This window comes from Xiphophorus hellerii, chromosome 16 (assembly GCF_003331165.1).
Source record: "Xiphophorus hellerii strain 12219 chromosome 16, Xiphophorus_hellerii-4.1, whole genome shotgun sequence".
Taxonomy (NCBI): domain Eukaryota; kingdom Metazoa; phylum Chordata; class Actinopteri; order Cyprinodontiformes; family Poeciliidae; genus Xiphophorus; species Xiphophorus hellerii.
In genome coordinates this window covers 25,058,390-25,086,205 of record NC_045687.1, presented here as the reverse complement: position 1 = coordinate 25,086,205, position 27,816 = coordinate 25,058,390, and the positions used below count along the sequence as shown (strand labels likewise).

The 27,816-nt window shown below is 38.8% G+C and overlaps 2 protein-coding genes across 5 annotated transcripts; one reads left to right on the top strand and one right to left on the bottom strand.

Moving 5' to 3' along the window:
* Positions 1 to 491: 491 nt before the first annotated feature.
* praf2 (PRA1 domain family, member 2) lies at positions 492 to 8,608 on the bottom strand. Its single transcript, XM_032586638.1, has 3 exons — positions 8,386 to 8,608; positions 6,414 to 6,631; positions 492 to 4,338 (listed from the first exon to the last, which is right to left on the bottom strand). The coding sequence occupies exons 1-3, from the start codon at positions 8,562 to 8,564 to the stop codon at positions 4,199 to 4,201; spliced, it is 537 nt and encodes a 178-aa protein (XP_032442529.1). The 5' UTR covers positions 8,565 to 8,608; the 3' UTR covers positions 492 to 4,198.
* Positions 8,609 to 10,128: 1,520 nt separating this feature from the next.
* copz2 (COPI coat complex subunit zeta 2) lies at positions 10,129 to 25,282 on the top strand. Of its 4 annotated transcripts, none has more exons than XM_032587967.1 (10): positions 10,129 to 10,255; positions 15,352 to 15,420; positions 16,568 to 16,652; positions 17,249 to 17,340; positions 18,194 to 18,249; positions 19,038 to 19,115; positions 19,287 to 19,338; positions 20,780 to 20,818; positions 22,461 to 22,493; positions 24,207 to 25,281. In XM_032587967.1, the coding sequence occupies exons 1-10, from the start codon at positions 10,238 to 10,240 to the stop codon at positions 24,252 to 24,254; spliced, it is 570 nt and encodes a 189-aa protein (XP_032443858.1). In that variant the 5' UTR covers positions 10,129 to 10,237; the 3' UTR covers positions 24,255 to 25,281. The 4 variants fall into 4 exon arrangements, 2 of the variants coding, with proteins under 2 accessions (XP_032443858.1, XP_032443857.1); XR_004342442.1 differs by lacking the exon at positions 22,461 to 22,493 and adding an exon at positions 19,575 to 19,683 and having other exon boundaries at positions 10,139 to 10,255; positions 24,207 to 25,282; XR_004342443.1 differs by lacking the exon at positions 24,207 to 25,281 and adding an exon at positions 19,575 to 19,683 and having other exon boundaries at positions 10,139 to 10,255.
* Positions 25,283 to 27,816: the final 2,534 nt, after the last annotated feature.

The window sequence follows — 27,816 nt, the reverse complement described above, 5'->3', positions numbered from 1 at the left end:
CTGCTAAATGTACTAATGGCAGAGAAACACCTCGTCGTTCCAGGAAAACCGTTTATCCATCATCAGTGGCCATGATGACTAGCGTTAGCATTCATGACAGACTTTGCTAGCTGCACCGCAGCAGAGAACAAGGGGATGTAGGGAGAGGTGGAATGAGCAGCACCACATAGAGGATGATTGACAGCGCTAAGACCCGCCTCCAGGTTCTGATTGGTTGTTTCTACTAGTATTTCAGGTAGAAGGCAGACGAGCTCAATCTTTTCACAGATTATCTGTCTCGTACCGTTGTGTCATGACAGGGTGACAGTTTTAACAAATACAGTATGTTAAAAACAATTAGAAAACGTAGATATTGCAGTTTTAAACCAGGTCTGGGGTTGGGAAAAGGGCAACTGAAATCTCTGCAGAACCCACACATCCTGGACACAAACTGTTTACACTTCTACAGGTTTGCAGCTCAAAGACAGCCCACCCCCAAATTAGATGACACATTCCAGGAAAAAAGCATTGTTTTTATTAAGACAAATGGACAAAATCCATACTGGGACAGTTAAACAAAAACATTTAATAAAACAGAGAAACAGTTTAACTATACAAGAAAGAAAGAAAAAACAGAAACATACACATGTAAAATATCAAATGGCACTTTGAGCTGGAAATGTTAGCCACTGTTTACATACAAATACAAATCTTTAACAACTTCATTTACTTGTAGATAAACCAGCTTGTTTCTTTCTCATAATAAAGTATTGTTCTGGCAGCTCAAGGTAATACAGTCATATTAAAGAATGAATACACAACACCACACTGGAATACCAAGCTGAGAAAATCAAATGCACACACATTGTAATATTCAGACCAGGAGTCTGCAACCTTTACATCTCAAAGAGCCGTTTCTGCCTCCGTCCAACTACATCAAGTCATTTAGAGCCACTGATGCTACAGAAGAAGAACAGACAACCTAGAAAATGTGTAATCTGAGCAAAAGGAAATTTGATTTGTCGGCTTAAAATTTTATTTTGACTTCTAGGTTTTAAAATGAAGATCAAACATTTGCAAAAAGAAAATTTCCTTCTTGGGAAAAGTCATTAAAGTTCCAACTTAATGACAAGGAAAAATGTTTATAGTAAAAAATGTTACTTGTACTTAATGAAATTCTGTTGTGGAAATTCAATCCGTTTGCTTCATAAAAAAAGTATATTTTTCTAAAGGTATCATTTGTTATGTCTATATTTTAAAACTTTAGTTGGTTCTGTATTTATGTTAAGTTATTAAAATCCATAATTGACGGTCCAAAAGCCATTTGAAGCTTCAGAGCCACAGGTGACACACTCTGATCCTATAAACTACCATAACTTAATATTTATCCTCATTTTCACAATAAGAACATTAAACACTTTCAGCTTCTTCATAAAAAGTTTTAACTTGAACTTCCCAATCAGGACGTTTCCCAAAAGGAAACGAGTTAATATCACGAGTGGTTTTCTGAGTGGGAACTTGTGAAATCTGACCTGTGAGCAAAAAGCAAACCAAATGCTACAACTGAATTAAGAAGAGCAAAACTGAAACCTTGTGTATTACTGAAACTTCAGTAGAACCTGTTTTCCTGAGTCCGTTAAGTTGTTTTGTTTCTACTCATCAAGATTTCAGCTAAATAAGGGAGAGAGTGTTACCAGTAAAAACCCAAACACTGCTGAGCGCTCAGCTCCCGGGTTAAATGTTTCCACGCAGCAGACGCCGCTCTGCACCTTTCAGCACAGCTGGAGGAAAATCAGATCACTCAGAGATCCACCAGTTAAATGAGTTGGATCAGATTGATCAGTTTGTGGATTCTGTAGATTTTCTTCTCCAAAAGCTTTACGATAAATTTAGACATTTAGAAAAAATCTTTAATGTGTTTCTCAGGTATATCAAGAAACAGATTCTTCATCTGCAGCCATATAGAACTGATTTTCTACATTATCTTTATCGCACATAATGCAACTGATAATCAGCATATTCCTATGTAATCAATTTAAAAACGATCATAATCTGGAAAACAGTAACTTTGTAAATAAATATCAGTTTCAGAACCACCTGGTTTACCCGACAACAAGGACTACCAGACAATCCTTCTCATCCAAACACAACCATGGATATTTAAAAGCATTATGGTGTGAGTATAATTTCACTGATCCTGGTTCAGTCAGAATCAGTAAAGGCATCTGTCTCAAGTTATCATATGTGCTGTGATCAGTTTAAGACGGCAGCACAAACCCAACGTCCAGCTGAGACTTGTGCCCCACTTACATCGAGCCGCCCTTCAGGTAAACTAACATTTTCGTTGCGATCCAGTCGCTCATTTACACGGCACCGGTGAGCAGAATCCCTCACATCACCACTGTTCTTTACCAGTTTTATCTAAACGTGGAACTTCTTCCTAATCAACATCAGAAGACGGCGGCAGTTTCCAGGCAATGGTCTGGTGTAAACAAAGCCTTTGGGGACCAAGCAATGGTAGTCACATAATAATGTTAATTATCATTTAAAAGAAGAAGAAAAAACATCTATCAGACCCCCGAACCTGAAGAAAAGTGCATGAAAAATTAAACTTTCACCAAAAAAAAATAAAAACTATTTGACATGTCCTATTTTGTAAACTGCAGTAACTACTTGGTCACTTTTACCTGTTCTCCTGGTTCCCTGTCCTTAACAACAGACTCGATAATGATCGCCTTTTCACTGGTTAAGTGGGGCAGTATCACATAAAATCAACTTTTAGAGCTTTACATCATATTATAATGTTATTACCTCACCAAAACATACCTGGAGGGTTGTCTCGATTTTTACATGGATATTTGAGAAATCCTTTAATCCCCATGGCAACCATTCACCCATGGGTGGCGCTAGCCCCACCTTTGAGATTAAGCTCATCGTCAGATCAGCAGTTTCCAAGCTTCCACCTCACAGAGCTGCTTTCCCCCAAAACTCTCCCACTCAGCTCCTTCAGACTAGCCAGCAGAAATTAGCAAACACCTGGTGGAAATGTGCAACTGCTGAGCTCATTACAAACTATTTTTCAGTGAAACGCTGGTAGAAATGTTCTTAAACGGTTAATAGAGACGCAATATTATGACTTTTTCAGAAAAAAAAGAAGAATTTAAAGAGACAAAACCCCAACTTCAAAGCGTTAAATTTCTTTTAAGTCATATTTGATTTTTATTGTGTTTTATAGATAGTAAAGGTGACATAGTTATTTAATTGCACTATAAAAAGGCTCTATGTGCCTGGATAATACATAATTACTGGCCCTTTAAAGGTTGAATACCACAATGTACAAACACGTAATGCAACAAAATCATCAACTGATGTGTTTTAGTGTTATAAAAAGGCCTAGTCAGGGGCCCCTCTCCCCCGCTTGGCACCGCCCCTTTATTGCATCACAGAGCCAGCTAATCCATGGAGGCTAATGGGGGGGGGGAGGGGAGGGGGGGGGGGGGCAGTGTCCTGTTAGTCGGTCTTCACAAATATATTTGCAATGACCTTCAACACATGCTGCTTAACTGAAGGTTTATCAGAGGATCACCATTTCCTGCTTCCATTACAGAGTATCACAGATGGGAAGAGGAAATGTCTTTGTCAAAAAAGAAATTATCAGCAATTAAGAAGGTCATTGATCAGTGATCAGTGATCACACTGGCTTCTTCATTATCTAAAACTACATTAATAAGCAGCCAGCCACTACTCCACATAGAGTTCTTAGTTGTTGTGTGTGTGTGGGTGTGTGTGTGTGGGGGGGGGGTGTGTGTGTGTGGGGCCGTGCATGTATGTGTGGTGCAACAGCTGAGAAACGGCTCTGGACACTCAGGGTGTTTGGAGGTCTAGTTCAAGTTCCAGGTTGGAAATCGCTTGTCTAGCCTGTTTGCTCCTTCATTGTTACAACATGATGTATTCATGTATTCATGCAAAATGATTTTTTGTTCCATTGGTAAATCCTGTAAACATTAACATAAGGCGTTTAGACCAGCTGGGTAGAATGACAGATGAAACTACAAATGGTTCCACAATAAAAAGGGAAACACCTTCAGTCCTTCACTCCATAACCATAACCACATGTGCAAAAATTGTCAAACTATAAAACTTGTCCAATTTGGTCAATTTTCTTCTGGTTTCTGATCAGAAAATAAAGAAGAGGTGAACCTTTACCCCTGCTCGGCGTTTAGGAGCCGGCCTCCTGCTCCTGCCCCAGGGCCTCCAGCAGGAGCCCCATGGGGGTCCGCTTCAGGCCAATGCTCTCCAGTTTGTTCTCCAGCTTGTTCTTTAGGTTCCGCAGCCTCATCGACGCATGGACCAGAACCACTGGAAGCACACAGGTACAAACTAATCAACCTTTTATGTACAACAAAATAAAGAATAAAAGTTTCTCTTTTGGTTCTTTTTTTATTTTACAACCATTATGGGGAAAATATCCTGAGCTGACTTCTGCTATTAGACAATATATAAATCCAAAAAACAAATGATCAGATTCTTTATCAAAACAGAAATGATTTTCACTAATCTCAATGGATAAGGGGCAGTAAACACATGCTCAGGTGCATTTCAATTAAAAAAACAACAAAAAAACATTTCTTTTAAGTTATTAAATTCAGATAATGAAGCACCTATGAATAGATTCATTATGTATATTTGTATTTCTAAAGTGTTTATTTCTGTCAACTTAAATTTAATCAACATCCCAATTCAGTTTCTCAGACAATGACAAAATGACATGAGACCAGATGAAAGCGTTAGCAGTCCCTGACATGGTGGGGTCATTTCCCAGCAGGACTTGCGTTCTGAGCACACCACAGAAGGGCCATCACCTTCTTTAATGACCTTGAGATTATGGTGCTGGATTAACCAGCAAACACTTGAGAATCTCTGGAGAACTGTCAAAAAGAAGAAGAGATGAGCCTGAACTTAGAGGTTGCGCTAGACTTTTTTGACCGACAGCATTTTAAAAAATCTGTCATGTACTATTTTTACCCGTCAAATTACAATCATATTAACATATGCTATTTAGCCGCATTTTTGTGTGGTTTAGTTAATATTCACCGAGTTGAATCGTGAATCCAGATCTCATCACACATAAAGCATATGAACGCATCTACAGTAACTTTTTCTCCGTGACAAAAACCACTGACTGTGGCCCCAATAATTTATAATAAATTAAATTAAATGACTCCACTTAAATTACCAGCACTTCATCTGCTGGGGGTCTGAACACACAGCCTCATAAATTCCTCCTGGTCGCCTCTGCAAAGAAATCTGTGCTAGTTCATCGGTCAGTTGGTTCTGGCTGATCCAAACCGATCAATTGAACTTTTTTATTTTTTTTAACCCTGTTCTCTCTGGGCGTGCGCTTTTGCGAGGATTTTTTTGTGTGGTTTCGCCTCCCCAAACGGACAGATGTTACGTCTGCCGCGCTTCTGAGCGTCGCTCTCCTTCTGGGTGTAGGAGGGTAATGTCTTCCAGCTCCATTTGTTAAAACCGGAGGATGAGTTAAGTTTAATTCTTCGCAGTGGCGGAGCTGCGTCCACACTGGTTGTGAAGCGTACTGTACATGTTACGGTCCAATTAATTTCTGCACCTTTATTTATTTCCTCAAGATAAACTCCCGGCTCCTCTGTTTAGACTATAAATGGTTAACACAACATTGCATTCTCTTTAGTTTTCTCTGTACTGTATGTAATGGAGACTGGAATTAAATGCACCATTTCTACCAAAGGTTTGGTATGAGCTTCCTAACCAGACGCTCCAAAGAGTCCGGTCTGTAACTCTTCAACACGCTGCCAGCTCCCGGTCAGAAAGACGCATTTAGTTCAGTGTCCATGAGATGATATTCAGAAAGGATTTTTTATTGATTGATTTTAGTTGCTTCTGCGATTAAATCTTTGCTTAAAGTCTATAATGTCTGCCCATGTGCACCAATCAGGGGTGTTAATTATAACCTGTCAAATGACCGACGGGTTTCAAATTTTCCGGTCGTTTAAAAAAAAAAAAAAACGGTCAAATACGGAAAATATTCGGTTAACGCGACCTCTGCCTGAACTACAGGCTGATCGCTCAATGCTACACTGGACTGAAAATCATTTCACTAATCTGATGATTCACATGTTCTGAGAAAAGATATTTTGGCTTTTTACTCACTTTTTATAATCATCATAAATAGCAAACATGCCCCTTTATTTATTATTATTTTATAATATATAGGATTAACTTTTCAAAATGAATTACTCAAATAGATGATATTCTTATTTGCTGGGATGCATCTATGTAAAGAACTCAAAACATGTTCAGTTGTTGAAAGAAAAAACGTCACAACTACCAGGCAGAAAACAAACTGAAGACCTGAAACGATGAATACAGAGCAGTGTGTGTGTTCACAGTCTTACTCAGTACTGGGCTTGCTATTCCAAACAGGAACACAGTCACTCCTCCCAACACCGATATGAAGAGGTAACTGGCCAAGAGAATGGCGAGCACAGCCAATAATGGGTGGTTTCTACGGAAACGGCGGATGGGAGCTTTGTTCTCCGCAACCCAGACGAAACCCAGGAACAACGCGGTGACCACCGTCATCCCAACAAACATCTGGATGGGCTGGAAATACCTGAGGGAAGAGAAACATCCTCACTTCACATGAGAAAAAATATTTTGGCTGAGCCTGAAAATAACGTCACAAATCTTCAGAGACGGCTGCACTGATCACCCAGCTTTGAAAAACCTGACCTGCCCATTCCAATTCTTGCCTACACTTTCTTTTTCTCCAAGATGCTAAATGTAGCAAGAAAGTCACTGAGTGGGTAACAGTGGGGTCACTATTGTTAACTGCAAACGTGCAGACATGACCTGGTGAGTGGCGTCAACAGTAGCTGACGCCACAGAGGACAGTAGCTGATTTTTAGACCTTTGCTGAGGAAGATAAGATCAGTGGATAAGATTAGCTTCATATGTAACCATGGGCCGATCACCGATCTCCCAAAATGAAGGAACTCCCTGCCGATTTATCGGTGCAGCCCTGTTTTAGAACAAAGGCCCCTTTGTTCTCCTCAAGTCAGGTTTTAGTTTTCATCTGCCACTCATTAGAATCAGGGGTCTCAAACTCATTTTCATTTTGGGCCATATCAAAAATCTGAAAGTCTTCTTAAAGGGCCGGTTGTAGGTATTGATAAAACCCACCAAACTGTTAAAATATCAATAAATAGCTGTTTGTTTCACTATTCAATAAGCTTTTCTTAAAATTCAATTATATTGAGCATCTTTCCACACTGGTCAGTCCATCCAGGGTTTTGTGAATATTTTTGAGCCATATGTTTTTTGTTTGGGTTTTTTTTGTTGGTTTTTTGCAATCAAAATCACAGATTTGTGATGTTAATTTATAAATATTTGTAAGGAATTTTTATGATATTTGCGCTAATGTATGATGCTAAACGTAACTTTTTATTATTCGCCATATCGAACATGGACTGTAGTCCATGATCTATAAAATATATTAAAAAATATAAAAAATCTATACCATAGTCACTTGACATCAAGTCAGGCTGTGGCAGCAGTAACTTAAACCCAATGTTTTTGGCCAATTTGAAGAAAAAAATTCCAGTAAAATTCAGAAGGAATGTGGGAATCTGTGGATTCTGTATGACTTTTGCAGATTGGTGTAAAACTGGAGGAACTAAGTGATCCATATAAAAAGATCCACATAAAAAGCTATGGCGGGCCAGATTTGGCCCCTGGGGCTCGAGTTTGACACGTGTCCTAAATGAAGGACTTTTCATTCTGAAATATGTCCAGCTGTTGATCCTTTCACAGTTTACAGCTTTAGCTTTTTCTACTCCAGCTGATGACAACCTCCAACTCTACAGTACAGCTAACTAGAGACGTGAACCTTTCAGTTCTAGTTCTAGTAATTGGATTCGATTCCGATATTTAGTATCACAATTCTATTCAGAATTTTCATTTCAAAACCCAATTTTTAGTATTTAAACATTTTAGAGATTCAGTTTAAATGATGTGAGTGGCAAGAGGAAAAGGACGCAGCCCTGTATGTAAACGTGGGCAACATTTTACACCTGTTATTTTTGACTTCATCAAAGAAAGGTTCCCGTCCACGAACAGCGCCCCTTCCTGGACAAAGTGGACCAGAGCCGAGCAGGGTGAGACCTGGTCCGAACCCCCTGCATCTCCAAGGTGGGGGAACTAATCAACCAAACCAGCTGCATGAAACACTGGCTGCTGAGAGCGAGCGGAGAATCCCAAATAAAATGTCCATTTGCACCGAGAATATTACAGAGTTGAGTAAAGAAAAACTGTGAGAAGGAGAGAAAGGAATGATCTGAGGGAGGACGTCAGGATAATGAAACTTACCCCACAAGGAGCAGGACGCTCAGCGCGGACAGGAAGTAATTGCTTTGATAATACAAAAGGTTGTTGATCATGCGGTTGTTCCAGCGGTCCAGGTCCCGCACATCTGGCACCGCAAAACGAGCCGAGCTCAGCAGAAAATCATCCAGGCTGCGGAGGGGAGGCGGCTGCACGCCTGCCATCGTTCCCAAACCAGAAATAAACTGGGTTTCCCAGAATGCAGCGCGGTGAAAACGAGAGGCGGAGAGGCGCGTCTCCGTGTAACGGAAGTGAGCTTTTTCCTGACGTTTCATCATGTCTGCTTCATTAAACTCACAGCATCCAAAGTGACGAGGCTAAAGGAAAGCAAAAATATATCAATAAATAAAAAGAAACCCTTGTTGGAAGAACCAAGGGACTTTTAACACGCTTATCAGCCTCGTTGCGGGGTTAGGAAATTGTTTGTTTGTTTTTATTACGCTAATTTACAGCAAGCGTCAACAATAACTGCAGTTTATCGTCAGTCCATATTCAATGAACTCAACCTAATTCACTCTAACACAACCTTATGCTACACTCATTAGCTCTGTTCCATCAAATAATATAAAATCAATCCAACACTAATAGCACTGAACTAATAGCAGACTGCAAACGCTGACCTCGAGCAAGCACAGGGAGGAAGTGGGGAGAAACAACTCAATATTGTATTGTTCTTTGATGTATGCAATGTTTTTTATCATTAGTCTATTTATTTGTGTTTACGCGTAAAGTTATTTTAATTACCTTAGCTTGCTTTGTCTTTTAAAATGATAAACATTCTGGTAGGATTCTGTTAGGGTTTAGATAAAGTGAGGCTCACTCATTCCAATCTGTAAGTGGAAATGTGAGCGTGTAAAACTCCACTCTAGATCTAACAGGGAGTTAATTAAGAGAAACCAGATTGGAGAAATATGATTTCTCTTCATTTAGCAGAGTTTCTGATGCACATTATCAAATCTGATGAAAGTTTTTAGAAAAATATTCCTGATATATGAAATTCACTGTCATCACTTTATCAAAGACAGAAAATAGTTCTTGAAAAATGCATGAAAATCAAAGCCGCATAAACTATTGTTGTTTGTTTGTTTTTTGTTTTGGTTCAGGGTTGAACCCACACAGGTCATGGTCCAGCACACATTCACTCCTAAGGGCAAATAAATAATAAAAAAAAAGGTTTTATTGGCTCTAGTGGCCATTATGTTTTGACAGTGAATTGACAGGAAAGGGGGAATGAGAGAAGACAAAGGTCACCAGGCTGGGAATCGTCACAGGTTCGATTCCGCTCTATGTGTGGGTTGTGCTTAACCGCTGCGCCACCACAGCACCCCAACCTAAGGGAAAATTTACCATTGTGTTTTTGGACTGTGGGGAGAAAGTCAGAGTAGCTGAAAAGAATCCAGAGCATACAAACCCCAGGCTGGGATTCAAACCCAGGACCTCCATTCTGTGAGGCAACAGTGTCAACAACTGCAGAATAGAATTGGCATTAAATACAGAAATTCTAATTAATCTGAAATTAATTTAAATGAATTCTTTAAACACAATCATTGAAAAAACATAAAAATATTTTTTTAAAGCGGATATACACTAATGAATGAAAATATATTCATTTAGGCCTTCTAACTGAAAAGCAAAAAAAAAAAAAAAAATCAGGAGACGCACAGACTTTTATTATGAAAGGCGGGAAGAGAGGCGGAAGAGGCGTGGTCCTGGAGCGTTCTCTGTTCTATTGGTGGTTGTGTGCTCGTGGCTCCAGGTCGGGGGCGCGCGCCGTGTGACAGCTCAGGGCTGTCCACGTCAACACAGAGTGAGCGCAGCGGCGGCGGCGGCGGCAGAGATGGACTCCACGTCCCTGGTGAGCTTCTCCGCTGTTAAATCATCTGCGTTAGTGGACACGGGCAGCAGCACTGCAGGCTGCAGTCAGTGTCCGCGGCATGTGTGGTATTAATCTGCTGGCTGTCGGTGGTGGACATTACAGAAGACAGTCTTGAATAAGCCAAGCGGGGGAGTGGACGAAGCTTGGTTGCATATTGTCCATAAGATTTTATTTCTTCCTCAGTTCTGACGGGATCTCACACTATTCTTTTCAGCTCACCAAGGCCGATTTGATCAGGGCTTTCTCCATAAAACCGCAGTGTCGTTCGATTTATTTTTAATCCTATATTGGTCTAAAAATAGTATCCCTTGCTGGTTGAGAACTTCTCCGGGTGTTAACACCATTAGAATGGACTAGTTGATCCACAGCTGTTTTGTTCTATCTGAGCGCAACAGGACAGGCAGTGGAAGTCATGGCTCGATGTCTCCACGGAGCACTTTTAGAAAACAGTGGTTCCAGACACACACACACACCAACACACACACACACACACACACAGCGCTGTGCATTTAATCTGGTAACTGTATTTCCAGCGGCTCTGCGTGTTTCAGTGCGTGTGTGGAGCGTGAATGTAGTGACGTGTATTCCAGGGTAGGTGCCACGTCCACCGTTCTGCCTCGCGCACCATTTCTTCAGCTTCACCCAGGTTTCTGGAGCTCATGTCTGTCCTATCAAGCTCCATTTACTGTTCAAACGCTCCGTCCTTCAGAGTACAGAGCTGCATTATGTGGAACAGTTGGTAAGAAAAGTTCAACCCGAGGAGAAATTCTGGGAAATCGAGTTTTCATTCTTCACGTAACGTTTTCCATTTAATGGTAATCAAAGATAAAGACCTTAAGTCTCAAACCGCTTAATATGATAGAAAACTTACATTAAGTCGGATTTTTGCCCAATGTGGCTCTTCAGGCTTTCCAGTGGCTTCTCACTACTTCGGGTAAAACCTATACTAATAGTATATAAAATAAATAAATAAAAAAAATAAAAAAAACCTGTAGATGTAATTTCAATGTTTGTTTTTTTATCCGTATTTACCTACATTTCTTCAACGAAATGGCAGCGCTGTATAAATAATTTTTTTGTGTATGTTTACATTTTTGCCTTTAAGCTGCAAACTGCACGCATAAGTACTGTTCATTTAATAAAATTATGTTTGGTCAATAATTTATTTGAGGTGCTTGCTAGATATGTGGTACCGTTTGTAGAGTTACAGTCAAAAATTAACTGCAACAATTTGGTTATCACCGGAAATCTATAAGAGAAAATAAGTAATTCATTTTCCACCAAATAAAATGAATGTAACAGTTTCAAACTGAATATTTAATCATATAGCTAGATATTTAGTGTGAAATATTTAGCTTGAAGCTAAATATTCGGCTCAAAACTAAATATTTAGCTCAGGGCGAAATATACATTTGCAAATTCACCTGCCGATAAACGGAAGTAGACTGTCAAAATAAAACCCGGGTCTCGGTAATCTCTATAGCCTATAAACTCCTGGTGGTGAGCTGGCGTTGTTGCTGTAGATCTATTGTAGCGTCTTTATTTCCGTTAAAATGCCTCGTCCTGTTTAAGCTGAAATGTTGTACATGTCGAGAGGAGAAGGAACATTGGTGAAGTGATGACATGAGAAACTTCTCTGTTTGCAAATCCCAGCTTTTATTTTGGTAGTCCACTTACGTTTATCTACAAATAAATTTGCATATCAGTATTTTCGGAGATAGTTTGTTCTGTGCAAGTAGAGAGAGGTTGCAGAATCGCAACTCTACATTGAAACTTCCTCCAGCCGTGTTTTTCTAGTGAGGACGGGTGGTGTGCCACATCACACTGCCTCCACCGGAAATGATCGACAGAGAGAATTTAGCAAGGTTTTTATCCCACATGCTCAACTCTGCAACCTAAAACATAAATGTATTTTCTTACAATAATAATAACCAAAAATAACCAGACTTTCCAACAGTATAAGATGCTTTGGAAATTCAATTCAAATTCAAAAATAGTTTATGGTGTTAAATGTGCCTTCAGCACATCATCACCTCAAGGAGACAGGGACCCAGTTTCAAGGCATTAATTTGTGAAGTCAAGTCACAATATGTAAAATAAAGTTTATAACAGAGGTTACATAGTTACTTCATTGTGCTACAAAATGCCACTATGTGGCTAAAAAACACATAATAATGTCCCTTTAATTAATGCATACGTGTGTTTGTACGTGATTCCCTGAAGTCACCATATTCACTTTCTGGAATGATTGAATCTGATTCTTGCATTCACTCGCACACACACTAGAATAAAGCCGTGGTGACTGTATTGAGTCACTGACTTTGCGGCAGTCCCTGATCCAGAACAAGCACGTGGAGACAGAGGAAAGGAATGATCCCATTTTTGCTGGGTGTGTCCCTACTTCAGCTCCCTGGATTGGATCTGCTCCAGTGTGTGGACTCTTGTTCATTTGGGTCAGTTGTGATAGAGCTTGTGCTCATCAGTTAGTTTTGTGAATCACATCTGTGACAGAAAATACTCAACCGCTTTCAGATTCTGTTGTGCGCACTTCATTATTCTCCCAACATTTCACTCTGTTTCCACACAAAGTGTCAGATTGTGTTTTCTTACAATACTGTCTCTGAATACTGATGTCCCAACTGCAACATCCCAGTCTGCTCTTCTTACTGTGCCGCTGTTGGTCTGTGATTTGTTTGTGGTCACCACTGATTTGAGTAAAGCTCGAACAGGTGCTGCTGGAAGTCATCTAACTTCTGCCTTCTCCCAGGTCTGGTTCCATCTCTTTAGCCTGAACTCTTTGTTTTAGTGTAAAACTCACTACCACAGCCTGGCATCAGACTAATAATGACACAGAATTTTAAAATTAAATTATGTTTTGATTACCAAAAAGAAACTGTAAGGGGAATTTCTTGGAATACATGAATATATTCCATATAATCACGTTATAATCACGTTATGAATATAACGTGATTGACTAAGTGGTTGGAAACTTCAGCAGAATGGATTTTATTGCCAGGCCTGAATGTTAAAGGAAAAAGTCCAGGTCATGTTGGTCATACTATATTAATGTTGGCAGTATGTTGATAATTAGTGTTCATATGTCACTCTGTTTTGTCAAACATCTCTTTGGAGTTAAATAAATAAATCTCTTCTATAAATAAATCTCTTCTGGAGGCCGAAAAGACAGAAAAGATTTACATTTGACTCCTTGCTGCTACGATTCAGAAGCATTTTATAGGTAAAGAAAAGCTTCAGTGTTTTATGGAAGTTAACAGCCACGTAAAGGAGAAACTGCTGCTTCAGCTGCTGAGGATGAAGCCAGCTGACTGAGTGAGGACACACAGAGTGCTGCATGTTGCTTGCTGGATCTTGGATTAAAGAGTGGGTTGTTGTTGCTTGTTAACATGGTCACAATTTTCTTCTTTTTTTGCCTTTCTGTCACAATTTTACATCTTCAAACTAATTTTATTTTGGATAAAAATAACCAGAGTAAATTCAAAAAGCAGTTTCCAGTCATGATTTCATTCATTAAAGGAAAATAGCTGTGCAAGCCAATATGACCCTTTGTGACAAAGAAAACCCTCACTTACTGTGATTAAACTCCATTTTTGAGAAAGCCAGGCTCATTTCCAAATTCCCATGTTCTATTACTACCTCACTGATAGATCATTTGAAGTAGAACCTGTCTAATGGCTGAAGTAGGGATACAAGTCAGTGACATCTGTTAGTATGGAGAGTATTACAAAATCATTTCTAAGACTTTTGGAGAACCATTTTAGAGCCGTTATTCACAATGGGAGAAAACATGCAGCAGTGGTGAACCTTCTAGACAGTCTGGCCAAACGGAGTTACTCCAAGAACCCATCAACGATTTAACCAGCAGGTTGAACAGCAAGCCAGAACAACATCTATGCTCTGCACACCTCACTTGCTTCAGTTAATGCTTGAGTTCATGATTCAAGATAGAAAACGGAAATGGTAAATGAGTATTCTAGTTGAACACCGTGAACATGGCCTTCAGATGAAGTGCTGTCCTTCTGAACTCGGCTCATTTAAACTCTTTGGGTGGAGAGTCACCCAGCGTAGCTGTTCTCTGCTGTGCAGTTTGGATGTAAGAAGCACAGCAGCATTTGAACACTTCAATGTTTGAGCTGAGTGCAGTGATGTGGCGTTTAGCTGATGATGCTGTTCAGTGTTCAGTACGACTAGAAGAGGGGCACTTTCACAAAGTCTACACCTTGTAAAATCCTGGCTGCCTGATTCTTTCCGCCCTGTCTGCAGGTCAGACTTTGTTCTTGTACACATCTTGTTTTATTATCAGTGTCAGAACATCCCACCTGCTCCAAGTTGTAAATACAACTTCATTTTAGGTCACTCAACACCACCTTTTACTAATGTACGTCAGATTTAGTGCTTTTCTAATGTGAGGCCCTGAATATGATGGAGGTGAGGCTCAACGGATCCGTCATCTCTCTCTGCTGCTTTGACACTGTGGCTGAGTTTCTGGTCTAAGTTCTGTGATACACTCTGACTGTGAATCTCTGCTAGTCAGTGCATAACAGAACTTTGTCCCGTTCCTGAAGACTCTTCAGTAGGACAGCCCTATAAATGATTTATTATGGAATGTCACTTTTCCTCGACCAGAAACAGATTTAAAAAAAAAACTAGTTTGAAGCTCAAGCTGGAATGGATCCGACTGCATTAAGAACCTAAATGTGATGGCTTCACCAGGGGAGAGAAGAGATGACAGATGTCTGTCAGTAGCGTTAGCCTGTAGATGAATAACAGACAGTTCAGAGCCGAGTATTAACTTCATCCAGATGGATAACAGAGGCAGAACCTGAGACCTGAGAGGAGGCTGATGACTGTAGATGCTCTGAGAACCAGCTAACTGGCAGCCAGGAAATAAAAATTTGTTTGATCTCTATTGAAAAAGACAAGCGTTACCTGGTTAGGAAAGGTCTAATTCACAACACAGCCAGGTGTGAAATAAACGTAGCTGGAGAGCTAACATAATGTAGCATCAGGAAAACTGAGCACCTCTAAGTTAAACCTCCTCTTGTGTGTTGTTGCAGGAACCCTCTCTTTATACAGTTAAAGCTGTTTTTATTCTTGATAATGATGGCAACAGACTTCTGTCCAAGGTAAGGCTTAAAGTATTTCATTAGATTTTATTTTACTTAGTAAAAAATATTTCCTTAACATGTAAATATTGTTAGTTTATCCCTTCACAACCATTCCACCTCCAAAAGATAAAAAGCCATCACTTTGAGCTGGTTGATAGAGATGCCTGGGTCTGATATGAACACTGAACTGATTTTCTGAACTGATCAGAGTTTGAACACTGAAAAAACCCAAAACCTGCAGATGGAAGCAGATCCGGGTGAATGTGTGTCAGTGTTTGAAAAACTGCTGTTGAGTAGTTATTGTTCCTTTAATGAAAAGTTGTGACCCGGGGCGTGCTGTGGTGGTGCAGGGGGTCAGCACGCCCCACGTTTGGAGGCCTTAGTCCTCGACGCGGACGTCGCGGGTTCGACTCCCGGTCCCGACGACCCTTGCCGCATGTCTTCCCCCCTCTCCTCACCCTCCTTCCTGTCTGCCTACTGTAGAAAAAATACGAGCCACTAGCGCCGCAAAAACTCTTCGGAGAAAAAAATGGAAAAAAAAAAAAAGTTGTGACCCAGTGCTTAATTCATTTTGCAGCACTATGAGATTTTCGACAATTTTAGATTAATATATTTTCATATTTGGTGTTTCCAATATTATTTAATGCACTTTAAATAGTCCTCATGTTCAACCCAAATGTCACTTTCATTACTATAGAATATACATTTATTATAATATAAAACTGCCATTTCATAAAACTGCACAAACATGCTTTTGATTATCATAATTATAGATGAATTGTAAAAATGAAGTAGGAAAAATGTTAAACTTTTAATAGAAATTAGAACCTAGAAGTTAAGTGGTTGATTTAAAAAGAAAGGAGAAAAGAGAGAGAAAAGAAGACCCAAACAAGTGTCTGCTGTTGAAGAGCCGTACAGCCAATCTACAACATGGCTGCCATGTTCCTCACCTGCAGTGAAATAATAAAGACGCCACTGAGCTCTGATTCATACTGAATAGTTATAACTTTGATGGGGATCTCACATTGCAAATCACTAATACATTTTATTGTCAAAATAGAGTTATTGAAAACCTAAAAATTGATTGATACAATCAATTACTGACTAATTGATTGATTTGGTGCCAACACCGTTTTATCCTGTGATGTGTGTCGCTCTGTTGTAGTACTACGACCCCGAGCTTTACCCCACCATGAAGGAGCAGAAGAACTTTGAGAATAATGTCTTCAGCAAAACACACAAAGCAGACAGTAAGTTTCTTTATTTTTGCATCTTGTGTTGTAACTTTACACCTCACACCTTCATAGCCTTAAGTCCTGCTGTACAGAGGATTCACACACATCTCCAGTGTCAGCTGTGGAGTGTTCTGCTGCTGGTAGCCCGAAGCAGTTTGCTGGTACCTGCCGTGGAGCTGGTACCTGCCAGCTGGACCGTGTTTGTGACTCTGAGCTGTTGAATGACCCTTAGGAAATGAAGCTGTTTGGCTTTGGGAGTGTTTAAGCAGGTTGAGTAGATGTTCAGAGAAACCTGATCTCCCTCTGCAGTGGGTTTTAGAGAATTCACAGCGTTGTTACCTGATCTCCACTCGCTCCTCTGTCCCCAACCCAGCATGCCACCCTTTGTTCCAAACTCCTCCCGTCCTCCTTTCTGCAGGCCTGTTTTCACCTTTATCTCCTGCTCTCTCCTCCTTTCTGTAGCTCCACCCGTCCATTCATTCCTTTTCTCCTAGTTTCTCTGCTGCTTTCATTTCATTTCATTCTATCACGTCTCCTTCCTTGTATCAAAGTTTTGATTTAAAGAATAAGTCCTGAATCACGCCGACTCATCCCTTTCTGTGTATTTGTAGATGAGATAGCGTTCCTGGAGGGGATGACCATCGTGTATAAGAGCAGTATAGATCTTTTTTTCTATGTGGTGGGAAGTGCTCAGGAAAATGAGGTACAGTGATTTTAGCTTTTATAGGAACATGCTATATAAGTGTCTTTTTTAAATTCTTCTTTTTCCTGGGTGGAATGATTATACAAAATACAACATCAATGAGTTCTAATTAGTATAAGTGTCAATATTCTACCTACATGCTCAGATATATTCAGAAATTCACCAAAATCTTAGGTCATCCTTCTCTAAGTAGTAAAATCTACAGCATCTTTAATCTTTAAAACATCTGTTAACACCTGGTTAGAGATCTTAAGAAAAAGGCAGGTGATATTTTTTCTTTACCAGAATATAAAAGATATGTTTGAGATCACTGATTAGACGGACCGATACTCAGAACTATGGGAAAATCCAAAGAACTCTGAAGATCTGAGAACTGTAGATGTACACAAGCTTTAAGTCTTGTGAAACTATTTCTTCATTTCTGCAGATTCCAAAATCTTTGTTTCAAACAATCAAACATAGGTTATTCATTTAGCTATTTGGACGAGTCATCACTTTGCCCAGGTCTGGCAGAAGGACACTGAACTGTATGAACATTTCTGAGCTTGTAGAGCGGGCATAATTTTAGTCATTGCTCATTAATATTTACAGTTTACTTCTTCTTTGAAAAAATTTTATTTATTGTTTTATTATTTCTCTCTAGAAACATAACAATTCAAATAAATCACCAAAAGGTGTAAAAGAGTGCCATGATGAGCAGAACTGTCAGAATATCGTCTCATCACAAGATGAGACGATGATTGTTGGGATTTTCTCTTGCTACATTTTAGCCTTTGGGCTTTTGAAAGAAAACAGTTTTGTGTGAAAATCAGTGACTAGTATTTTATTTAATATTTTCCTTTTCTGTTGGTAGCTGATGCTGATGTCTGTGTTGAACTGTCTGTTTGACTCCGTCAGTCACATCCTGAGGTAATTTTTTTTTATCTTTCTCAAATTCCTTTTGAAAATGAAGACAATTTTAGTATATAAATGATGTCTGTCAGCAGGAACAAACCTTTCCTAGATGTTTCTCTGAAAAGGATACTACAAAAACCTAAGCTGCTCTCAAAGGAAAAAGATTTGTGGATATGTGTAAAGGAGCTGGATTTTTGATGCATTAAATATAGATCATTTCTAATTAGTATACAAGAATGTTTGTAAATAAATAAACCAAGAAAAGCTAGCAGTGAGTGTAGAAAGTGTGCTGAAATGACCCAGCAGAAGAACAATTGTTATTTGTGATGGAGTTTATCGATTTCTGCTCTTTTATTGTTCCTCTTTCACTTTTTTGTTCTTTCTTGTTCAGTGACCTTGAGTGACTTGTAAGGTGCTTTCAAATAAAATGTATTATTATTTATTATTTGTTTTATGTATTTACTGCTGGGTCTTATGGGTCTAAAACCTGACGAGGCCTGCATGACCTCAAACATGAACAGACATTTGCAGCAACAGTAATGTTAGGATTATTCAATTCATATACTGTAACTTTATCTGCTTTTGAGGGGCCATTTTAAGGCATAAGAGTTGTACAATTAGACTAAAAAGTGATAGCTCAGACAATAGAATTTATAAAATATAATATAACAGCAATATCCTGGAACAGTATTCATATCTTGGTCATCTCTTCTGTGGTCTTAGTGTTGACTCTGTCTCTGTTTTGGTGGTCTTCATTTCAAACTGGCAAGCATGAAGTACTAACAGTGGCTTCTGTGCTGCAGAAAGAACGTGGAGCGAAGGTGTTTACTGGACAACATGGAGGGAGTCTTCCTCGTCGTGGACGAGATCATTGATGGGGGGTAAGGAAACGTTCACTCAATCGTCACTTTAGCTTTTGAGAAAGTCTTGTTATTGTTATTGTTATTTCTCAAAACTTTGTATTCCTATTAGCTTTATTCTGTTGAATGATGAACAGTCATTCTGTTTGGCTCCAACCCTCTCCTGATTGGTTGTTTATCTTCTGTTGCCAGGGTGATTTTGGAAAGTGATTCCCAACAGGTCTTACAGAAGGTCAACTACAGGGTAGGAAGGCTATAAGTCATTGTAATTTACAATCATATTCATTTCAATGTTTTTCACTATTAGGTGATCAAATGGAACAGGAAGCACATTAACCGTCTAAAATCCCAGCAGCTGTGTAGCTTGTTTCAAATAACTTTTCTATGATTGGCTAAAGTTTGCTACAGTGTTTTCGGTGGCATCTTGTTTACCTTTGTGTCTCTCCTTCTCCCTGTCTCTCCTGTTGTGATTGGTGTCAGCTTATGTCTGAACCAGCCTATGGCTTCGTCCTGTTTGATTACATCACCGGTAACCTAGAGGCACAGACAGACAGGAGCCAGCTGCTGTAGACAGTCAGACAGACCCGGGGTGAGAGAGACTGACGGACTGAGAGTGAGAGGAAGACAGTTTGGGGATGGAAGGGCTTTAGAAATAACAAGAGTCTGTGAATGCATGTTGAGAGCATGCAGACTGACCCTCTGATTGACCTTGGTCAAAGTTTTTAAGTTTTGTTAATTAATAACTGGCACAGTCAACCATCCATCTAATAATGATGCTTCTGGACTGACTGACTGAATGGGAGAGAGAGTTTTCTTACCCCACAGGCAAACCATTAACATGTTAAAACTAGACTAAAATGTTACTGGTTTCCAGTATGGGAAATTGCTGTTATTAGTTGTGTTTCCATTAACCATAAAATTGTGCAAATTGAAATTACAAAAAAACATTTATTTTGAAAAGACTCACATTTTTCTATTGAAATGTTGTTGCTCTACCATAAGGTGGTTTTTCAGTTGTATCAAAATAGACGTATTTTTCCAGATTGCAATGGAAACACTTTATTCACATCACACAAGTCATATGATCAACAGCCAGATGTTACTACTGGAGAAATGACAAAGAAGACAACAGGAAATGGTGTTTGTATTTTGGACATTGTGCAGCTGGCTCCACCAGAGCTCCACAGCATCACAGTTCATAAAAAATTGTGTGTCATCCCAACGGGTTGAATCCATAACCATTATGTAAAATCATAGACTACAATTCCCATAAACGCTGCATACGTAGCCACTACCAAGCAGGCTTATTGCTCCAACACCTGAATAAAGCGCAGACGTCTTCTCTATTTGGCTGATAGGTGATGAGTGCTATAGCACAATGGCTCCGTTCTAAATATGTCTCATGTAACTGTTGACATCAGCTGCTACCAAAAAATTTTTATGACTTATCCTGTGAACAAGCTTATTCAGGTTATTTTAATTTAATTTCTTATTTAATGGAAACGCCGCATTTGTGAAATTGTGTTTTCTCAACATTAGCAGAATAGATAAACATTTGCACACATTTGTAATGGAAACGCAGCTACACATGGAATGGTGCCTGTGCTGCTTTGCGTCGGCGCTGTGTGCCTGAAGAGTTGCTTCTGCACTTTCCTTCATTGACATGTGAATGTTTTCTTTTCCAGGCTGATGACAACCCATTAACTGAACAAAGTGTGGCTCAGGTAACTCACACCGACCACCAGGCAGCATTACTGCAGCTCCACCTCAGATTAGACAGTATGAAAGAGAATATAATATCTGATATTGTTTAACATTGTTATTGCATCACACATGTAGTAGGTGTCAATGTAACTGTGCTGATCCACAGCAGCCATTAGGTGAGAGTTTGGGTAACATCATGAACAGGTCCAATACTTCTCAGAGACACACAGAATAAATAACCTTCACACACACTCATAATGAAAGATCGATTTAAGCTACAATTTAATGCGACACCTGCTAAGGCTAAGCAGTGGCACTGACAGACAGACAGACATTCTGAGCAGCTTTTGTCAGCTTGACTCCCAGTATTATTCTATACAGAGTAAAGCAGCAGAAATGGCAAATATTCTACAAAATAATACATTTTATTTGAAAATTTCTACTTTATATAGGAATGTTTTACACTGTCATATCAGAATAATAAATACATGGTATGGAGAACAGTACTATAACTTCAATGATCTATAAATAAGTTATGATGTTTTAGCACTATGGATCATTGCTGCTGCTCTGTTTCATGTTGAAGCACCTCGATCATGTTAAGCATTTCTCTTTTAAAATTCTTATGTAAATATTGGAAAGTCTTTTTGTTTTTCATTTCATCTCACTGGAGTCTCTTTCATTCCCATGAGTACCACTCACTGACTTTGGTTAAACTCTGAAACAGACCAGAGGTTTGACGGATTTCTCATTCTGTTTATTTTTGAGGAAATTTCAATCACTGATTTGAGGACAGAAAGTCCACTTTGTTTACTGATAGAATAAAGATACTGAGACGATTCTGCCTCAGAGTTTCTTTCCTTGATCCGAGTTAAATGTCTTTAGTCAAATAAATTATTACAGGAAAAATACAAGATCCTGCCAATTTGCTGTCCATGTCAGCTTCAAAGGAAATGATGTTGAGGAGGAGTATGTCATCATACACTGATGACAATTCAGTAATGGACTCCAGAAATGTACCAATAATTTTTGAATACCTGAGTCTCACCAAACTATCATAACATCTGCCTCATGTTACACTGTCATGACATAATGACAGTTTTAACAAATATGCAAAAAACACATTTTTATAAAAGTTACCTATTGCAACCCTAAGAAGATTAATTACTCTCTAATATAATATTCACTGTATTTATTATTTGTAGTTCTATATTTAGGTTACCATTAAACTCTTCTTTGACGTTTCAACATGTACACAGACTAACAACCTCACATCTAGTCAGAGAAATGCTGCCCTTATAAAATCTTTTTCTTTGATGCCATCAACAGCATGAAACACAACCATATTCATCAGTCATGGATTACACTCACAATGAAATCTTGTGACTTTGCGTTTCTTGCTCCAACAGAGGGCACATTCCCTTAGCATCATGCTAACTCTTTAACAGCTCAAGCAGGCTCCACTGTGAATGCTTGTTATAGAAAAATAGTTTCTGTTCTTGCTTAATAACTGCAGCTCTCGAAAAACTAATATTCTCTCCTGATTTCTTATGTTTCAATCCACTTTAGCATGACGTTTGTTTTTACTTGTGATGATCTGTGTATTTCTACGATGTGTGTACATGCTTTCTAAGTTTCTGTTTCCTGCTTTAACCTTAACAGCACCTAACAGAGAAGCTGGCACTGACCACTAACGTAAGTGTGATGTCTTTACACCAGCCCAGTTCTGTTTCAGTCAGAGCTCCAGGCTTCGGCGCTCTTTACAAACCCTTTAAATATTTCACTAAGCTTAATATTTGGCATCTTTCTCTTTGGTTTTTCAAGTGGTTTCAAACTCCAAGCTTCATATAATACAGTGGCTCTAAAAAGCCTACACCTTGTTAAAATGCCACTCTGTGATTTAATAACACACACACACAATAAACCATTTCGGAACCTAATGTTGTGTTATTTCTGTGCAGTTTAGTAGAAAAGTAAATCAATCTGTTAGAGGAAGAAAAAATGGGAATACTCTTCATATTAGCACCTTGTGATTTAATTTCAGCATCCAGTCTTCTATGGCTTGACAATATTTCCTACTCTACCCTGTAAAGGTTCTCCTGTTCTACTTGATGCTGAGGAAATCGGCTCTACACAGCTTTCTGCAGGTCACTCTGTAGACCTTCTGTTGAATTTAATTCTGCAAGGTCCAAAACGTGCTTTTCTCCTGGGAAGTGACTCTTTTGTTGATTGAGATTTATCATTGATTATGCTGCTGGAAAAAAGATCATTTTATCATAAGCTGTTGAACAGACAGCTGAAGGTCTTGGGCCAAAACTGACTGATATTTGGAACTTTGACAAATATTTCAACTCTGTCTAAGTGACCCAAAAGCAGAAGAATATAGAATTCTTTTGAATTCTGTTGAAGTGTGCAACATGGCAGATTAGATGTGGAAAGTTTAGAAGTAATTTGTAAAGGGGATTATTTTACAGCACATGCCTTGATACTTTAACGAGGTTAAACACTTCTGACAGCCATTGTAGTGGACAAAATTGAAATCAATCATAAAATATTTGTAGTTTTCATGTAAAGGCAAATAAGTCTTTGGTATCTCATTGATTATTCTTTGTCATGGTAACAAGTAATCTTTAATATCATTGTAGTTCTGCATCTATCACTAACAGCAGTAACAGTGAAGTTGTTAAATTACTGTAGTGGCCCAGAGTTAGAGGGCCATAGGGACCCTGGGGGCCATGGCAAATATTCTACAGAAATATGGGGACCATGACCCTCTGGTTCCCATGGGGATCCAAAAGGCCATGGATACTCTGAGGAACCTTGGGGTAATGGGGGTCATAAGGACCCTGGTGGCCATGAGGGCCATGGGACCTGAACCATGAGCCAACAGGCAGGCCGCTGGTCTGTTACTCACACACTCCTTACATCTTAATCTATGCATAAACACACAGGTCTGACTGTGTTTCACTGCTTGTTGCCTTATAGTGGTAACACTTTACGCCCCCTGCTGGCAAAGCATAGAACAACATTTAAACTAATGATTGTCTGTGCAAAGATTGTTTAAATATTTACTGCAGTTAAATGGAAGAACGAGTATTGCAGTTATTTAGTCAGCAGCCTGTGCCAGAGTGTGATTGGATGTTTGTTGTTTTGGATCTTGCTGACTTCCTCCTGTAATCACGTCTCTGCCTCAGAATGCCTCCGCTCAGATGAAGATGGGAAAAAGTGTTAAGCAGAAATACCAGAAATGATTGTACTCTAAATCCAATACCTCTTCGTGTTTGTTCTGAAATGAAGGCATGACACTACAGAAGTCCCAAACAGTTTGCCTGACCTCTTATGGTGGGATTGTGGTACTGCATCACTCAGTCTCATTTTAATCATCTCCCTTTCTGTTCTTCTTTTTAGGTTTTGCAGTCAGCTAAGGAGCAGATAAAATGGTCCATACTAAAATGACCTTGGAAGAAAAAAAGACAAAATGACTGATCGGTTAAAAAAAAAAAAAAAAGTAAATATTTTCTGTCTCTAAGCTATTTTTGTAGGTCCATTTGGACAGGCCATCAGCTGGCCTATCAGGAGCCAGGAAAGCATTTCTTCTGGTCTGTCTGTATGATGGCAGTTTGTTACTTTTTGTGTGAAATGTATTTAATGCTTTACTTTATTGTATTCTGTTTACATGTGATGGTAGTAATGTAGACATGTGCATGGTTTGTAGCAAGCCAAATGGTGCTGTTGGTTATAAAGGGACAACCAGGAACAGAACCACCGCCTGGCAGTTCAGCATAAGGGTTCCAAACAGTAAAGACAAAATATTAAATAGAATTTTCAGTTACAAACTAAAGAATATTACATATGCAGTGAGGTTTTCTGTTTTGTTTGTTTTATCCACTGTCACATAAGCATGTCCACTGTAAATATCAGTATATTTGTCTTTCTATGGATAATCAGAAATACTGGGGATTAATAAACACAATGGCAACACACACATTCTGAATTGTCCTTCAACGTTGTTTTGTTTGAACATATTTAAAACTAAAATACTGAACTGTCGCAGATGAGTTGGACTGTAGTGAACATTGCTCCAGTATCCTCTTTCAACAAGAGCGACTTTTCATAAAAACACAAAACACAGTTTATGAGCGATTCTCTACTATAACATTTAATAACTAAGTCTGCTGATAGGCTGTTTAGGAGTCGACACGCACAGATGCACTGAATAAAAGATGCAAAACTGAAATGTCTCTTCTTTTTTTTATTGGTGTTTAAATAGATTTTTGATGTCAAGAAGTAAATAAAGAAGGTAAATGTGTACAAAGTGTTACAAAGAATATGTGTTTTACCTTTACAGTGAGAAGTCAAGATGTTCATAGATACTAAATATTTTCATAGCTGGAAGTGGAAAAATGCCACACTTGTTTTGGGGAGGATGTTACTGAAGCAAAATGATTTCATCTGGTGATACTAATAAACATGATTATACTGGTGTTATTCTCCTCACTTTCTCTTTTGATTATTACCCATTATTATGGGCTTTTTTTAGGACAGTATGGGGAAACTTCAGGAAATCTGGAAAAAACAAACTCAAGAGCAGAACATGTGACAACTCTCAGCCAATCAAATTCCAAATCTTAAGAAACTATATGAATAGTTATGAGCAGTAAGGACCAATTAAAATCAGGGGGTTTGGTCACGAATGTCATTGGCTAAAGTCATGTAATGCCAGTCAGCACGTGACAGGGGTCCTCCAGCCAATAATCATGCTTCCATTTCACAGTGATCTGATTGGCTGGATGTGTCTCCCTCCCAAAAATGATCCCACAAGCAGAAATAATCAGACTATTAATTCCTTGTTATTTTTGTTAGGTATAGTTTAAAACTGGAAGAAAAGCCTTGTACAGATCAAAACATAACAGGGTAAATAACACTGTTTCAAAGTAGTTTCTTCTGTTCAGAAACAGAACTGCCCTCTGTTTTATCTAAGATAAAATCTATTGCAACCTTAATCTATCAGGCTTAACTGGTCACAATCACTGCCTTAAATGGAAGAAATGAGGGTCATACTCCCATTAGTACCATACACATGGGATGAAACATGGGCAAAGGTTTTTATATGTATCTATTGATCTATAGATCCAAAATTTTATTGTACAAAAATGGCAAAGAAAAAAAAACATCAAAAACCAGTCAAATCCAAGTTAAAATAATCATGAAGACACTTTTAACTTTAAGCTTCACGGTGTTAGCATACCATCGATAGGAAAGAATAACACTGATAAAATAACAAACAGTCCTTAAAAACATAAGAAAAGTTATAAATTCCTTTAAACTTAAGATTTTAATAAGCTTACACTGTTGTGCTTTTCTTCTGTGAAATATATTTATTCTGAGTGTCAGGCTGAGAATAAGCCTGAGGCCACTGTTTGTTGATACAGTGGCCTCAACAAACCCATGCCACTGTATCATACACCCTTTTAATTTGTATTTTTATTATTATGTTTCAGAACTTTAAAGAATGGCTATTTTAGAGCTGACTGGAAACTCAGTTTGAGTATTTTCAATTAATTAAAGATAACCAAGTCCTGGATTAACTATAAAACAATAAAAGCATCAGAAAATGGTCAATGTTACTATTTAAACATTTTTAATAAGACTGCACTGATGGTTTAGAACAGAGGAGAGCAACTCCAGCCCTAGAGCCGCTCTGCTGCAACCTGTGGACCAGTACCTGCTCTAACACACCTGGATCAAATCAGTGCAATTAGCAGGACTCTGGAGAACCTGACTGCATGCTGACATAATTCAGACAGTTTATTTTGGACACAGTTAAAAGTTCCAAGACACTGTCCATCAAGGACTGGAGTTGTTTAAGTCACTTTGTTTTGCTTTCTTTTTTTTTGACACTAAGGCAATCCAGGGTATGAGATGGCGATAGCAGCTCAGGGAGAACAAAGTCGGTGTTCTCTCTGAGCTGCTATGGAGCTCTCGGCTTTCATAGATGATTTGTCTCATATTATGCTGTCACAACATTGTCAGTTTGAACAAATATGTAAAAAAAAATTTTGTAAAAGTGGTATACTGCAGCTTCAAGAAGAAAAAAAAAGCTATTCATATCTGACTTTATGTGAAAAAGTAATTGCCCATAAGCCTAATAACCGATTTTTGTACCCCTAGCAACAACATACCCAACATACATAGATCGCCCAGGCAACAGACTGGCCCCAATAGTGAAGTTATAAACAAGACAGAGCCGGCTGGAATTATTGAAGAATTTAGATCCAATAATTGAAGAAGTTTGGAGACTTTCAACATTTAATTTCCATTTAGGATTGATATGGTATTTCTTAATTCAATTTAGTACCTGCCATCAACTATTTGTGATGTTGTTCCCCTTCAGATGTTTATGCTAGAGACCAGAATTCAGGGTTCCATTAATAACATAAATCTGTCCAGAACATAAAACAGCAAAGCAGTTCCAGACTTATGTTCTTAAATATGATGTTATTTTACACTAGACACAGGAGGAAACACTCTCTATATGTATTTGGGTATTTTAAGATGGACATTTGATTTACTTTTTGGTCTGCAGTGGTTTTGGCCTTGGAAAAAATTGCTTTCTTATTGTTGAATTAACTCTGACCTTGCCTAAAGCCCATGAGGCCTGCAGTGCTGATGATGTCTGTCTGTTTTTCTTTGGTGACCTCCTGGAAGAGTCTCTGCGTCTGCCTCTCCAGGAAAGGCCAACCTTCCTCTCCTAGGAGGGTTCACCAAGCTCTAACTGTGGCTCCCTGGAGTCGCAGGTTCTGTAGGTTCTGAAGGTTCTGATTGATTTCTCTGTTATAAAGGTCTGGCTGAAATCAGGACTGTGAAATAAAATGAGTTATCCCAAAAAATTTGCTTAATTCCAGTTAATTATTCATGATTGATGTTGGTTTCTCTTGGACAGATCATATGCTAACACACCTGTGTCCTCCAAACCAGTAAAGTAACTAAAATAGTTTGAAATAGTCACATTTCCTTG

Excerpts from the sequence above, each read along its gene's own strand:
- praf2 (XM_032586638.1), bottom strand. The coding sequence starts at position 8,564 with ATGGCAGGCGTGCAGCCGCCTCCCCTCCGCAGCCTGGATGATTTTCTG. Across the intron at positions 6,632-8,385 it reads AGCGTCCTGCTCCTTGTGGG|GTATTTCCAGCCCATCCAGA; the intron begins GTAAGTTTCATT and ends CTCTTCCCTCAG. Across the intron at positions 4,339-6,413 it reads AATAGCAAGCCCAGTACTGA|TGGTTCTGGTCCATGCGTCG; the intron begins GTAAGACTGTGA and ends GTGTGCTTCCAG.
- copz2 (XM_032587967.1), top strand. Across the intron at positions 16,653-17,248 it reads CAAAACACACAAAGCAGACA|ATGAGATAGCGTTCCTGGAG; the intron begins GTAAGTTTCTTT and ends GTGTATTTGTAG. Across the intron at positions 22,494-24,206 it reads AGCTGGCACTGACCACTAAC|GTTTTGCAGTCAGCTAAGGA; the intron begins GTAAGTGTGATG and ends TCTTCTTTTTAG.